The following is a 14,212-nucleotide window of genomic DNA, read 5'->3' as shown; positions in this document are numbered from 1 at the left end:
GCATGGAAACCAAATTAAAGCTGCAAGCAGCACTAAAAGGGCACTTGCACATGGGGCCACGGCAACCCATTAGGAAAGCAGTGAACACTATATGCATTTCTGCAGATAAAAATAGGAGGAATATATATGTGCCACAAGTTCTGTAGCCAGCAGGTGTTAACCTGCAGATTTTGCTATGAATGTAGCCAAATATTAGTATGTAGACATGCAGTATATTGCTCAGCATAATTGAGTACACCCCATTTTGAAAATGAATAATTGTATCCATTTCTCAGTGAATTTAGGCAATGCATTTTGGTGCATTTAAACAAAACAGATTCATTAAACATATATATAAAATAACATTTTAGTGACTAAACATATTTAGACATAGAAAGATAATAAAATTTAAATCAAGCAAAATATTGAAAAAAGTACAACCTACAAATTTTCAACTAAATTTTTCTTTCTTACTTTTTCTTTTTTTTTTGTTGCTTCTTTTGATTTTTCCTCTTTTTTTTTAAATTTGTCATATTTTCTCTAACATATACATTTGGATGCACTAGTTTTTGGGCCAGTGATAAGTTATTTTGTTAGATAAGCTCCAGATTTGGCTTTAGTCCTGACTAATCTAATCTAATGTATATGCACAAATCTAATATTGTAATTCCTATCAAAACAATAATTTAAAAGATAGATTTGTGAGGGGTGTAATTATATATGCTGAGCACTGTATACAGGCCAGTTTTGGGACAAATCAGACACTAAAGATTTTTTCAACGAATTTAACATTGCAAAAGCCTTTAGATTAAACTGACCAAATTTGTTGTGGATGTAATTAAATCTATTAGAGAAATTTGAAAATTGCACAAAAATGCATTTTTAACTACTTCTAAAAGTGGTCGAAAGAAGTCAAGAACAAAACATTTCAAACCTGTTTACTTCTGTTTTCAGTATAAGCTATAAACAAGGCCTACACTTCAGAAGGACTTCTGTGCCAACATGACAGTGTAAACAGAGTAAATTTAGCAATAGTGAAGCACAAATGACAGACTTAAAGTACAAAACTTTAAAATTCATGTTAACTATGGTTTAATGGAAATGTTTTATAGTTAAAATAGTATTAAGCATAACTACACACACACACACACACACACACATATATATATATATATATATATATATATATATATATATATATATATATATATATATATATATATATATATATATATATATATATATATATATATATATATATATATATATATATATATATATATTTTTTTTTTTCTAATTAATTAAAAGAAAATAAAAAAATTAAAAGAATAAATGCCTAATGCATTAAACTAAAATAATGTGATTTCTAATCACTAATTTATCAGTGAACGCATATTTAGGCCTAATCCCAATTCTATTCCTTAGCCCTTCCCCTTACCCCTCTACCCCTCGTTTTGCACGTTCACATAAAGGGGTAGGGGTGTCCCAATTCTCTTTAGCATGAAGGAGTAGGGCTAAGGGGAAGGGCTAGACACCCCTTGAAACAGATTTTTCAGGCCCACACTTAAACCATAGGGTAAGAAAATTTCCCAGAATACACCGCCTACAACAGCAGCATGGCTGCACACGGAAGTAAAGAGATGCACAAATGAGTATTTTTTGACATTGTTACTTATTTTTACAACTAACAAGCTTATGTATTATTACATTCATAACCACATTCATGTTTTACTTTCAATGCTTAAAAAAAATAAAAACAGCTAAAATAAAAACTATTTCTAATCTATAATCCATAATCATAATTCCTGTGCAGCTGTCCCACAACATTCTGACACTCGATGACGCTACAATACCCTGTCAGAAAAGTCGAAATGGCTGGGCCTTTTTACAGTTTCTGGTATAATGTTAATGTTGTTTAGTGTGTTTACATAAAATTAGATAAATATGGCCACATTGTAAATACACAGTACAGTACAGTACAGTTACGATCTTATTTTTATATCTTTCATATCTTTTCCTTCTGTGATTTCCAGAAGATAAATACCAAAAAATAATGCAACTGGAATAACTAGCTGTCACGATCGTTGATCTCATATGAAGCAAGAGATCTTGATGACATGTTGACGTGTGCTGGAGCTGTAGTGCTGTCCCATTTCTTAGGGGTAAATCTTAAAGCCCTTCACACTCTGTTTCAAGAGCCAAGTGGAAGGGGTACAAAAATAGAATTGAGATTGGGCCTTACAATAATGGGGTTTTAAATTAGTGCTTATGTACAAGTATGTAAACTTTAAATTATACAAAATATATTCAAATACCTTCATATTTGCTTTGGTTTTATAATCAGTGCCTCACAATTAGTGTACTGTATAAAATATAACTAAAACATACTACTAATGGTTAATATACTTTAAATTTTAACTTTCGATTAAACATAAAAATCTCATACTTTATTCATACTAATTGGCCATTTGAATAAATAATGTCTGTAAGTACAGTTTTATAAATACACTAATAATTCTGCATTTGAAGTACACAACAGTGCAGATGCAAAACACTTCTTTTTACAAATGTGCTGCAGTGCTGAGACTTTTTAAAGTTCAAAACATGCTGAGCCCACTGTGAGACATTTTATCTTGACTTTTATCTTCTGCCATTTGAAAAGGCGGGAGTGAGGCAAAAATGAAAGTTCTCCTCAGCAACACACACTCAGTCAAAAGAGTACCTACGTCTGCTTATTATCCCAGCATAACCAGGCCAGAGATTGGCTGCAGGAGGCAGGACTTGCTGACTGGTGCTCTGTGCCGGAAGGAAGACTGGAGCGGAAAATGATATCATGGGGTGAGGCTGGCACACAATCTGTCTCGCTGTGTGCTCCAGAAGCACCTAATAACTAACTCTATTCTCAGCCCAGACCCCACTGTCACCCCGGACGAGCCACATGTGCTCAGGTGAACCTTCATCTCCTCTTCGCAGCTGCTCAAGAAACATTGCTTTCTTTAGATGGGTCAGATTGACAGATGAAAGGTGGTCGGCTGGAATGCAAATTGACACCTACGCATTCAGACATCAGTAGAAAATGCATTCAGATTAGCATATATGCTAATCACTGGCTTGTTTTTCTGAAGTTCTCAGGGAATAAAGCCCTGTTGGCACCGAGGATGGCAACTATTAGGATAACAATATTAGCATCTGAACAATTGCACAGTGTTGTTGCTTATTATACTGTATGCAGGATGCAGTTAAGACAAAAAAAGCGTCGGAGTGAACAAAATATTACCACCGCTCAATATTGCCTGCTTAAGCTGGATGGATGTTCGCTGTAAGGACTGGTGGGAGATGCTAGTCTTGATTAAATTCACAGATAATTATTGAAAGGAAATAGTTTTTGCGAGCACCTCACATGCACAATCAGACATGTGCACATGATTAAACTGCCAGAACACTGATAAATGCCTTTACATGCAATGCTAAATCATGGTTTCTGAAATAATCAGATGTTTGTTAGTTCTCAACTTATTTTGGCATGTAAATTCACTCAATGATTTTTAAATTCTAGTACAGTAGTTATTATCTGCCACATTGAAGGTAGATCCTGATTCATCAGCTAAAAAAATGTTCTGGAGGCCATAGGGCTCTATTTAAATGATCTAGGGCGCAAAGTCTAAAGTGTTTGGCGCAAAAGCATTAAGGGTGTGTATGAACCCACTTTTGCTATTTTAAGGATGGAAAAATACTGTCTGCACTGTGACACATGGTCTAACAGGGTTGTGCTTATTCTCTTAATGAGTTACATGTTTTGAGCACAACGTGCATTATACCAATCAGAGTTTCATCTCACATTCCCTTTAAGAGTCAGTTGTGTCATGCCTTTACTTTCACTAATAAGTAAAATGGTGTTGTATGCACTGCACTAAAGTCATCCATTATCCTACATATTGCATTTAGTTGGTATAGTGCAAAGATTTGTTTCAAAACTATTTCTAAATTCAGTTCTCATTTCCAGCAAATAAATAATTGAAGAATAATAACAAAATGTGGTAAAAAAATTTAGTTTCCTATTCTAATGCCCCATATGGTCTAAAACCCGACAGGTGGACAAATCCAGAACACCCATGAGTCCACAAAGTAGTGCAAATGGATTTGCTATTTAAAAAAACATGGCGCAAAACACGAAAATTACGGTTTCACTGGTCTAAAAATAACAACAAATTGCATCAAACACATCTTGTGCCTTACTGCACCAGATATATGAAAGGGCCCATTGTGTTTCTCCATGCCATTATTATTATTTTTATTGTTAAAGTTTGGACGCTTTTGAGCTATTTGTTATCATTATAGTCATCACCTTTGGTGTAAACAAGCTTAAAACGGAAAGTTGACCCAGAAGTTAATATTTACTCACTATTTACTTATCCACAAGTGGTTCCAAATCTTTATGAGTTTCTTTCTTCTTCTCATATTTTGAAGAAAACTGAACTAAACAAATATTATGGAAGTCAATGGTGACAGGTTTTCAGAATTCTTCAGAATATCTCAACCTCTAATTCTGAAAATGTAGCCCTATATACATGTCTGGAGGTTGCGAATTATGTAGCCAGAGGAACGTACGGCTGCATTTCGTCTTTAAAACAAACACTTCAGGGCGGTGTGATGGCGTTTCTTTTCACAACTTCCCTTTAAGCTGATTGCTTACCTCAACATGGATAAATTTTCCGCTGTTACCAGTTTGTCCAGTAGCTCACTGCGTGGATTTGAGACATGATGACGGGGTTTGAGCTGCTTTGCGAAAACAAAAACTGCAAAAAGTTGTAGCTCCTGGGACGTATGTGGCGCTCTCCAGAAATAAATATAGGGGTACACAATCAGAATGAGCCTGGATTGAAATATCTTTTTTTGTGTTCAACTGAAGAAAGAAATTCAAAAATGTTTGAAAGGAAGAGTAAATTATTTTAATTTCAGTTTATTTTTCCAATTTTTCAATTTGACCCCAAATACCAGAAACTTTTTTACATACCAGAATTTTATTTTTTTTTACATACCTTCAGAACAACCAAATGAAGTCCAGATTTTGAAGAAAAGTCACAAAATCTTGTTTCAATAAAATGAAAAGAGCCATTTTTGAAAAAAGGGAACAGTTGATTAGGGCCAAATACTATATACTCTAAACTCAAATTAAGGGTTAAACCTCTTTGCTTTTGTGTTGCAGTTCATCCCAAAAAGAAGAACCGTCAGACGTGTGTGCGCAAGAGTCTGATATGCGCCTTCGCCATGGCCTTCATCATCAGCGTCATGCTCATCGCAGCCAATCAGATGCTGCGCAACGGCATGGAGTAGCGACACCACTGTGAGCAGGGCGGAGCCTGCATGTGCATGTCTGTCCATGAAGTTTCTGGAAACTAACAAACAAAAACCAAACACCTCACTACTGAAAAAAGAGGAGCTTTTTATTCTTTTTTTATTCCTGTTCTCTCGTTACTTTTTTCATGCGGACCAAGTGACACAGGAAACGTACGGCCAGCCAAGCCAGCATGTTCTACACGGGGTCTCATCTCTCAGGCAGGGACTTTAAAGGGCTGACTTTCTGCTTTTCGTGCCACCTCTGTTCCCTAATGCAATAACACGCAGGAGTTCATAAGCACCTCTTAGACGACGTGGCTATCTCCTCCATGCTTTTTTTTCCAGCAGGGATTCGCTGATGAGCTTCTGCTTGGTTCGGGCCTGCTGTCGATGTAGGAAGGCAAAAGTAATTGGCAACTCATTACACCTTTGTGGAGGGAGAGCTACAGCATCCACTCCGGAGACTATTTATGTCTGCTCTTGTCAGAGTGCTTTTCAGGCTCTTTGGTTGGTGGGAGGCCAGGGAAGGAAGAAAGGAAGGAACGGGCGCTCGTTGTAGTCCATAATTAAATCCACAGTCATCTGCTCCAAAAAATCTATAAGCCCGACTCATAGTTTTAATCATTCTGAATGTGTTTCTGCGCTTTGATTGTGCGATCTTCCCATGTCTAATGCTTTTTTTTCTAAATTGGTTTGTAAATGAGCACAGCAATGCAACAGAAAGGAAAGTTTTGCACATTATATTATATTATATTATATTATATTATATTATATATTGGTTCTATTAAGTTGAACATTTTTATTAATCCCACTGGGGGCAATTAACATAGGGCAGTAGCATCATTACACAAAAAACACATTCAAACAAAATCACTCAAAAACAATAATAAAAAACATCCTAGAATGCTTCATAATATATATATATTTTTTTGCAGGTTAATTTGGAGAAATGTGTCTGCCAAGTGATGTAATCTAACTGTCAAAATATTACTTTCATTAGTATTTCTGTCTTGTTACTCAGTATAAATTTCACACTTCACTCTTAAAAGATACTGATCACACTTTACAATAAGATTCATTAGTTAATGTATTTACTAACATGAACTAAAAGTAAACAATACTTGTACAACATTTATTAATCACAGATGAACATTTACTAATGCATTTTTAACATCTAAATTCATGCTTGTTAACATTAATGCACCATGAGTTAACGTGAATTACCAATAAACAGCAGTATTTTCTTTAACTAATGTTAACTAACATGAACAAATACTGTAATAAATGTGTTGTTCATTGTATGTTCATGTTAATAAATGCATGAACTAACATTAACTAATACAAACTTATTGTTAAGTGTTACCAAAATATTTAGCGATTAATAAATACTTTAATAAATTTCAAATTATGTAAAGGATTATGTATTTTATTATGAATCGTAAATGTAGTGGTGTAGAAGGTGAAAATGTTATTTTAATTGTAATACTATCTAAAATCAAACAAAAGACATTGACCAAAAATAAGATGTAGCTGACATCATGTTTCTTATTTAAGTAGTTTCTTTAACAGCAATTCATTGAACACTTGCACAATTTAGGAAAACATGTGACATTATTATGAAGAACTATAATAAAAATAACTTTTCTTTCTAGTTGTCGAACTTCAAATATTTTATTGGGTAAATAAGAAATTAGAAATCATCAAAACAATCACAAGAAACCTGAAAAGTCATGTGAATTCATTGCTAATAAACAAAAAAGTGCCAAAAAGTGAAGAACACTAAGGCTGCGTCCAAAACCACCTACTACTAAGTAGATACTGCATTTAAATTTAAACGTACTACTTGGCCGTTAGAAAAGTATGTTTAATATAGTATGAATGTGAGAAGTATGAATGGAATTCAGACATACTACATCCGCCATTTTGTCACCACCTGCGTCAATTGCGTTGCTTCACTCCCATTCATGGGATAGAGCAGCGTGCATGGGATGTGCACTTCAGAATCTCATCGAAAGTAGTAAGTCATCTGGGTACTTATCGCATACTGATTTTAGCATACTATATAGTATGGAAGTATGCGGTTTCGGATGCAGCGTAAAGCTGGTCGCACATCAGAAGTGCCGTTCCACAGCGTCGCACTATGCAGCGCCATGCATTTCAGAATTCTAAACATAGGTTTCTATTAGGGTACACACACCGGCGCCGCAAGTTGGCGGCTGTTGGCGGCTGTCCATGGTTCCCAGCCACAACTCAGGACCCTGATCATATTTCTGCTGCGCCACAGAGTGCCATCTGATTAGTTTCATTTTAAATAGCATGCGAATGTGCACGTCTGGTGTGCGATACTTTCAAAAGTCATGTGCGCGCCATGTCGCGGAGCTGAGCGGCGCATCCGGTGTGTGACGCCCTTATGACATCATGTACACTCACCGGTAACTTTATTAGGTACACCTGTCCAACTGCTTGTTAACGCAAATTTCTAATCAGCCAACCACATGGCAGCAACTCAATGACATGGTGATGGTGGTGTATTACATATTATTTACTTGGCATATTATTTTCGTATTTTTTTGGCCCACTTTGGGCCCCTTAGTATCAATTGAGCATCGTGTCAACACAACTGCCTACCTGAGTGTTGTTGCTGACCATGTCCATCCCTTTATGACCACAGTGTATGCATCTTTTCATGGATACTTCCTGTAGGATAATGCGCCATGTCATAAAGCGTGAATCATCTCAGACTGGTTTCTTGAACATGAAAATGAGTTTTCTGAACTCAAATGTCCTCCACAGTCACCAGAGCTCAATCTAATAGAGCACCTGGATGGGATGTGGTGAAACGGGAGATTCGCATCTTGAATGTGCAACTGACAAATCTGCATTAACTGCGTGATGCCAATATGGGCAAAATCTCTGAGAAATATTTTCAGTACCTTGTTGAATCTATGCCATGAAGGATTAAGGCAGTTCTGAAGGTAAAAGGGGGTCCAACTAGTAGTATGGTGTATCTAACAATGTGGCCAGTGAGCGTATAACATTACATGTAACAGTAATAAAACCTCTGGAATAATAGAACATGGTCAGTTTAAATGAACTGCCACTTCTTTTTAAAATACAAAAATAAAAATTATCATTAACAGCAAAAAGAAATGCTGTACATACATCTGAAACAACATCTGACAAAAAAAAACTTTCAGTAGTATTTAAGAAAAAAGTGAAAGAACAACTGTTCTACAGTACATTTTTAACATGTTTGGCTAACAAGCTAATAATAAAGAATAAAAAATATTTTAGCTAAATTGATGACTTTTTTTGACACAACCGTAGTAGTACTCTCAGGTCTGTTAAACTTATTTTATCATAATAAAACCTACACCAAATATTTTCTGGTAAAATTAGAACAGAAAATGTCTTCATGATCAATCTGGGCCTGCTGAGTGAAGAACAAGAAGTGTTTGCTTGAGGTTTGCGCCAAAGGCTTCAAGGGTTAATCCTGCTGAAATGCACATTTTCAGCATTTCTGGCTCATATGTTTCTTAGTGGATGAGCTTGAGTTGTCTTGCTGTGTTTATATCAACAGCCATTTTACCCCCCCCCCCCCCCTCAAAAATATATATATTAATTTTACTTTACCTGGCCAATCTCTTTTTTAAACAGCGTTGAGAATGTCCTTCACTTTACCTTGAATCACAATCATGTTTATAGTTATGCATGTAGTACATATTGCATCCAACACAATATTATAGCAGTTCGTATCTTTTTTAATTTAGTGGCTAATTTGTGTATTTGTTGGATCTCATTCGTACACTTTAGTTTGATTTGCTCATCTCCAAATGATTTGGGCACACACCTCCTTTTAAAAAACTTGCAAATTAAATCGTATGAATGCATGCGAATTAGCCATTTTTCTGACAATACACAAAATAGTTACATTTCCTTGTGAATTCAGCCTAATTGCATCGTGGTCTGCAGAACATGCCTGCCCAAAAATTACAATGTGCTAATTTACTCACCCTCTGCCCATTTTTGTTGATCATTAAAGAAATATTCCAGCTGAAACTGTGGTTCATAATGATTTGTTTAATGCAAGTCAACAGCTGCTGGCGCGTTGAGAGTCAAAAAAAGAAAAACGTATACAGGCAAAATTAAATAAATATGTGACGAAACATTTATGTCTTATGAAATGAACTAAACATCCCACGAAAGAAATTGCATACAACACTGGTATAAACACTCTTGAGCTTGTTAAATGCAATCTCACGCAATTAAACATTTTGGTTTAGTGGCTTGAATTCATGTGAATTTTTACAATCTCATTCATTCATTTTGGTACAATTTGTTCACTCCCCATTAATAAAAAGGTTAGAGGTGGGATTTGGATTCTTGCTTCCTTTTAAAAAAGTTTTTTTGCCAAGATAAAACCATATGAATTTGTATGAATCAGCCACTTTTCCAACAATATGCTAAATAGTTACGTAAACCATTTCCTTGTGAAATCAGGCCTGGCAGGTTAGACCAAATGTGTTGTCTCACTGTAGAAAATGCAGGGCTCCACACAACTCAGGGTGCTTTCACACTAGCACTTTTGGTCCGCATCCGGATTTGTTTGATGCCAGAGTATGGTACATGTACCTAGTGTGAACGTTGTCTTCTGAACTCGGGTGCGCACACATGAACCGTACCCGAGTCCACCTGAAAGAGGTGGTCTTGGGGTATGATTCGTACAAACTCTGGAACGGTTCACCTCTAATATGAATGCAATCGCACAACAAACTTTAGTTTTCATAACGTTCATTCGTGTGCTTGTCTGTGTATACCTACTTTGGCGACAAGCGGGACTGACTCAGTGCAGTGATAATGTCTGCTTGTCTCCCATGCACGCTGTGCTATCCCATGATGGGATGTAGTCACGGAAGAAAGTGAACTGCTGACGGGGGGAGGAGGGTGGTTGAGGAGGGGGATCAGTAAAATGAGGTGCCGAATCAGATTTCAGAAGTTCCGGCACAAATTAAGCCCTGGTTGCAACACAAATGGAATAAGATAAGGTTACAAATTTCAGTAGATCGCACATAAAACAATCATGTTGTCCCAAACAAATCAAGAATTGTGTTGTTTCAGCTCATTTTAAATAAGTAGTTTGAGCAATCAGCAAAAATATTTTTTTGAGCCAAAGGTTTTAATTTTGTGTTATCTTGTTAACTTGTGTTTGTTTATTTCTTAACTCTCAAAATGCTAGTAACTGTTGACCTGCATTTTACAAATCACAAATGACCCCCTTTTGAAACTATATGCTCTATTAAACAAAAAGGCAGGTCATTTGTATATTGAAGAAAACAAACAATGTTTGTGATTGAGTTAAATTTAAAATTTTAAACTTTAAATTTTCATTGGCATGCATCACAGACTCAAGTCTTCAAAAAAAAAAAAAAAAAAAAAAAAAACGCCATTTATAAAATACAAAGGAATACTGGAAGACGATTGAAACTCTGTGCCTGATGCAGTTCTTCTCTTTGCGTTTCATGAATGTCAGTCTCCTCTAGACACCTGCATACGTTCTTCACCTGTTTCCCGAGGTCTGCTTCAACTTTATTATGCATGTGAATGAGCGGAAACCTGTAAATAGAGCTTTACATGTGTGTTTTCTGTTAGCATGATAGTTTTAAACAGTACATTCTGCACAGATCGCGTCAGGGCTACCGAGAGGGCGAGCGATATCAACACACCTCTGCCAGCTAGCTCTTCGTTCGCCCCCGAAAACCCTGACTAAAGCCATATTTGTCTGCACAGGTGTACTAAAGAGAACAGAGGTGCATATTCTGAAATTACAAAGGTATAATGTTAGTACGACAACCCCTTTTTCTCACTGGAATGTTGATTGACGAGTGGATATATTTCATTCTGGTACAATGGCGACACCTGGTGGCTAGTGTGTGAAAACGATTAATTCATTCATTTTGTTTGTCCTCATACTGTCCTTGTCTGATCCAGAATGTAACATAAGATTGTAGCATTCAGCTAGAGATTAAGGTGGGTTAATGAAATGATGTGTTGAATGTGAAATCTAAATATATTACTATATTTTGCGGTTGGGGGAGATTTTAGCAGTTAAAGAATGGCGTTTCAATACAGTATTATGTAATACATTCATACACAACAAATGATTTCAGATTACTTTAAAGACAATATTGTTAATGGCCTTTTAAATAATTAGGACTGCAATGTTGTGAACAAAATGTCCCAAGAATACAGATTAAACACGAGAAGGGTCTGTATGTAAAGTGGGTTGTATTTCAAATAAAGAGTTTGGTAAATAAGGGAGATACTGTATGGTGGTACATCGGATTTGACTGTAAGAAACTAAATGTATATATTTGCAGTTATTCACTTAATGACAGATCTGTACACTTTGCATGCAGAATATTTAGCTATATGTAGTTGAGATTAGCTTGTTGCAAGCTAGCCATAGGACATTTTAATATACATATTCAAATATGTACAGGACAAATGCATAAGGTTTATGCAATAAAGGATTTTTTTTAATGTTTGTGTTTTTACTGACTCCCTAGTGTAAATGTAAGACATGTTACGCCCCATTATTTATTACTGTTTTTTGTTGTTGTTACGTGTGTAAACTAAAAACCGGTGTGATTTCATGATTTAAATGGATATTATATTAATATAATATTATAATATTATTGCAACCTTAAGTTGCAATAATAAGAAATATTAAGCAAAGCTAATGTTGTTTCTGTCACATGGATGCAGGTTAAGTTATTGCTTATACACTTTGGTATATTAAAATGTCTGCTGTCAACTTCTAAAGGAGGCCACAGCAAAATGAACCACTGAGCCTCCTGGGCGAGTCATCGTACGTATGATTTTTGGTTTTAAAATTTCAACAAATTTTTTTTGGCGAAAAAAATTGCTTTTGGGCATAACAATGTAGCCTCCATAAAATGTAATTGATAAACCCCCTCCTGTCATGTAAAGCACAGATTGAGAAGCATTTACAGTACATTTACACAACACACTTTTCTTTTTACCTCATTGTGAAATTCACATGATTAAATTTTCTATAAAATTACTGTGTGCATGGAAATCTGTTGAACAATGTAGATGTTACAAATGCTCAATCAGTTCCCAAAAGTAAACGACTAATAGTGCTTATGTAAACTCCTGATGTGCTCTAATACTAAAGGAAAATCATGATCTTAAACTGTAGAATCACTATTGTTAAATCACAGTTCGTTTTTAAAACAAAATTTTTGTGTATTCGCATTCAGGATCCACATGAGGTTAAAGAACTCCCCCTTGCTTAATATTCTTGTTTTCAGTTTTAGTGAAACCAATTGACAGACTGTGGCTTTGTTTCACAGTGTGCTTTAAACATCAATACGTTTTTGGTTGAGGTCTGAATTACACATTCTTGCTGATTTTAGTATCATGACATTACCAACCTAAGTGGAATATAGAACAGAAGATGTGGTTTAATTGTTTATTATGACATTTCTCACTTGCAGTAAACAGCTTAAGGGTATGGGAGACCACTGGGGCCAAAGTGTCTCCATACCATTAGATAGTGCAACAGCTATGATGCAATACAGTTTTCAATATGACATGTCAACTTTAGCATGTTCAATTCAATTAAATTCATCTTTATTTCTATAGTGCTTTTACAATGTAGATTGTGTCAAAGCAACTTAACATAGAAGCTCTAGTTAATCAAAACTGTGTCAGTCTAGTTTTTAGAGTAAAGTTCAGTTTATTTCAGTTCAGTGTGCTTTAATTTTTACTGCTGAAAGTCCAAGGTACAAAAAGTACAAATCCATCAATGCACAGCTCTACAAGTCCCAAACCAAGCAAGCCAGCCCAGTGGTGAGGTACAAACTTTGCCTATTGACAAAAGCGAAGGAATAAACCTAGAGAGAAACCAAGCTCAGTTGGGCACGACCATTTCTCCTCTGGCCAAACTTCCTGTGCAGAGCTGCTGTCTAGGCGCCGGAGGCTGAAGAAGGTTGGAGGTCCTTTGTGGAGAAGCTTCAGGTCTCTTTAAGACTTGTCTGTTACTGGGGTTTTTCAGAAATCAGTCTCATACTCTCCACTCCTCCTTGACCGCCACAGCATCTGCTTAGGATACGGCCTGGTCTAAGTTAATGGAAAACTTGGGATACTAAAAATTCAGAAGAGCTTACCTGACAGCTTTCTAGTGATTAGGGCATAGAGATGAGCCCTTGAATGGAATGAGCTTTCTGACACCAAACAACTACCTTACATAAAGAATCATGGGTGCCTGAAGTGCCCATGAGTTATACCCTTGGAAATCCTTCATTCTCAGGGGGCCTTCCAAATGGCTAGGTTTGAGCACTTAGAATTGGAAGGACACTTCAATATAATAACCATGATTGTTTTCATGCTAAAGTGCTTTTCAGAGGGTAATGTATTGTTTTGATGTTTTTGCCCCAGTGGTCTTTTATATGAGGGTAGTGGTATAAGGATATTCTGCCTAAGCCATCAAACATCTTACACTCTCAGAAATAAAGGTAAATAAATAAAGCTGTCACTAGGGTTTTACCTTTTCAAAAGATACAAATTTGTACCTAAAAGGTCTATATTGATACTGTACCTCAAAGGTACATATTAGTACCTAAAAAGTACAAATGTGTTCCTTTTAAAATTTGTAGGTACTATTAAATACTTTTGAGGTACCAATATGGACCCTTCAAGTACAAATGTGTACCTTTTTAAAGGTACCACCCCAGTGACAGCATACCTTTATTTTTTGAGAGTGCAGGACTTTAACAACCATAAAAGATTGGAACAGAAAAAAAACATAAAAAATAAAAAAATAAAAAAGTAGTGATTTGCAAATTTACTTTGACTTACTATGAACAAACTA

General features: G+C 35.8%; 1 protein-coding gene across 2 annotated transcripts in view; it reads left to right on the top strand.

Annotated features, from left to right (window-relative positions):
• Positions 1–7,363, top strand: part of caln1 (calneuron 1) — a 174,644-nt gene extending 167,281 nt beyond the window's left edge. For both annotated transcript variants that reach the window (XM_087283872.1, XM_087283871.1), the window contains one exon: positions 5,186–7,363. In XM_087283872.1, coding sequence (XP_087139998.1) covers positions 5,186–5,313 — 128 coding nt within the window. In that variant the 3' untranslated portion in view covers positions 5,314–7,363. The remainder of the gene's footprint in view (positions 1–5,185) is intronic.
• The last annotated feature ends 6,849 nt before the right edge of the window (positions 7,364–14,212 follow it).

This window comes from Danio rerio, chromosome 15 (assembly GCF_052040795.2).
Source record: "Danio rerio strain M-AB ecotype USA chromosome 15, GRCz13ab, whole genome shotgun sequence".
Taxonomy (NCBI): domain Eukaryota; kingdom Metazoa; phylum Chordata; class Actinopteri; order Cypriniformes; family Danionidae; genus Danio; species Danio rerio.
The sequence above is the reverse complement of the archived record's forward strand: the minus strand, read 5'-3'. Positions and strand labels throughout refer to the sequence as shown.